This window comes from Cynara cardunculus, assembly GCF_001531365.2.
Source record: "Cynara cardunculus var. scolymus isolate 2C chromosome LG 3, CcrdV1, whole genome shotgun sequence".
NCBI classification, from domain to species: domain Eukaryota; kingdom Viridiplantae; phylum Streptophyta; class Magnoliopsida; order Asterales; family Asteraceae; genus Cynara; species Cynara cardunculus.
This window is the reverse complement of record NC_037530.1, coordinates 19,987,936-19,990,017: the sequence shown is the minus strand read 5'-3', so window position 1 is coordinate 19,990,017 and position 2,082 is coordinate 19,987,936. Positions and strand designations below refer to the sequence as shown.

The following is a 2,082-nucleotide window of genomic DNA, read 5'->3' as shown; positions in this document are numbered from 1 at the left end:
CAGATGCTCTTGTTGTAAGTTCCAATTATAGAGATCAAGACGCCGTTTTTGAACTCTTTTTATCTTCAATTTCACAGTTCCTTATATATCATATCACTTTTAAATTATTGTATTCTCAGGAACCCTTTTTGTATAATACTCCTTTTTAAAGAATTATTGCCTTAATATGTTTGGTTAATAGTCTGTTATAACTTCTTATGCTTGCCTACTTTCCTTCTCAACACATGTTTCCTCACTTTTTGACAATATCATGGGGTAGAGCTTGAGTCATAACAACAGTCTTTTTGGAAAATGCAAGAGAAGGACTGCATAGAAAGAATTTCCTACTCAAATCTTGCAAAGTGAGGAAACATGTGTTCTTTTGCTGCATCTCTAGCTCTCGCCCTGGTACGATTCCTAATTTTTGAAACAAGTTCTTGATTTTGGGTTTTAGGGTTTAATTTAGGGTTTAATTTTTGGAACAAGTTCTCCAAAATATGTTGTTTTCTTGATAACGACTTGCTTCTGCAGAAGCTGTTGGTGCCAAATTTTAGAATACAATTATACTAACATGGTCAGCATGGTGGATTGATCCTACATCTTTTATTATTTCTTTATATCTCGACAATGATTGGATTATTTTGATTACTAATGAATTCATTGATTACTCTTTAGCAATTGATATCCATTATTAGTTGTTGTTAAAGAATTACCACATGTGATAATTATTGCCTTTTTCTCTTCATCAAAAAACTCAAGCATTTGCATCTTAGAGACAGAAATGACATATTATATCATAACATAATTTAACAAGATGGGGTGGAGCTTTGCTGGAATTCTCCCAATTTGGAGATATCAAGGAATCAAAGAAGATGCTTCAAGGTATTGTTGTAGTTGCTAATGCTTATTAAATCTCTATACTAGGGGAAAATGATGTTGTTTCTGTTAGGAGTTTTCATTATGTTTTTTATCTTTATTTTACATTAAAACAATCAGCTAAAAACTTTTTTATTTGGTTCACAATAAATAAACAAAATTTAGATGTTGTGTCAAAATTGGACGAGGCATTGGCTATCAATCCTGCAAAACATGAGGCTCTGTGGTGCTTAGGGAATGCCCACACTGCTAACGCTTTTCTAACCCCGGACCATGATGAGGCTAAGATTCAGTTTGAGCAAGCATTTCAATGTTTCGAAAAGGCTGTAGAAGAGGTATTATTCCTTTGCTTGCACATTACAATCTTCAAAAGTTTATATTCTGCCAGCATACTCATTAGATCTGATTGTGAATGTTTGATGAAATGTATTGTCTCAGTGTCCTGGGAATGAACATTATCTCCAATCTTTGGCATCCTGTGCTAAGGTATTCAACTAAATTTGTTAACTTGTTTCTCTTTGTGGTTTCTTATCAGTTGTTCTAGGTTAGGTGTCTTGCTAATATTGTTATATGTTAGAAAATGTAATATATTTCTTGGCAAAATTACCCATTTGGCAGTTAAGAAGTTGTGTGCTCAATGTTAACTCTTAAATTGATCATTCTGATTTTCTGCTCAAGTAATCAAATTTCCCAGCAGCCTTAAAAGATGGCTATCCTCCGTAGACCTGCTATTAGTTACTAGCTGTTAATTTCAACATTGTGTTTTGATTGACTATTTAAAGCATTCCTTTGTGAGCGAAATTTCAAAATGCAGCATCAGCTTGACAAGTCTCTCACTATATGTGTATCACTTCACTTAAGCATGCCCACTGCAATTGCTTTGATGAGGATTAAGTTATATGGCATCTCATCTCAGATAAGATTAAAACAAGTAAGGACTTTTAAAGCAAAAGGCGATGTAGGAAACAACAAAACAGCCTAACAAGAGAATGAGCAAAAAAAACCCTTCCTGATAACACTTGCATAAAAACTACTCCTTACTACTCCACCAACTTATCCTCGGACTTTGATACCTAGTTGTGGGCTGCCTAACCCTCCCCCAACCCATTTGCTACCACTCCTATCCGCCTCTTTCTAACCCCAATAACCACCGGTCCTTGCACAAAATCTGCTACCCCAGTCATGTCTCTCCACAAACTCCTATATGAGATCAAGTTTATGTGTAAA

General features: G+C 34.9%; 1 protein-coding gene across 1 annotated transcript; it reads left to right on the top strand.

Moving 5' to 3' along the window:
* The first annotated feature begins 786 nt into the window (after nucleotides 1–786).
* Nucleotides 787–1,426, top strand: LOC112510556 (mitochondrial import receptor subunit TOM20-like). The gene is made up of 3 exons (XM_025116020.1): nucleotides 787–861; nucleotides 1,021–1,190; nucleotides 1,294–1,426. Exons 1-3 carry the CDS (start codon nucleotides 852–854, stop codon nucleotides 1,351–1,353), a joined length of 240 nt encoding a protein of 79 aa, XP_024971788.1. The 5' UTR covers nucleotides 787–851; the 3' UTR covers nucleotides 1,354–1,426.
* The last annotated feature ends 656 nt before the right edge of the window (nucleotides 1,427–2,082 follow it).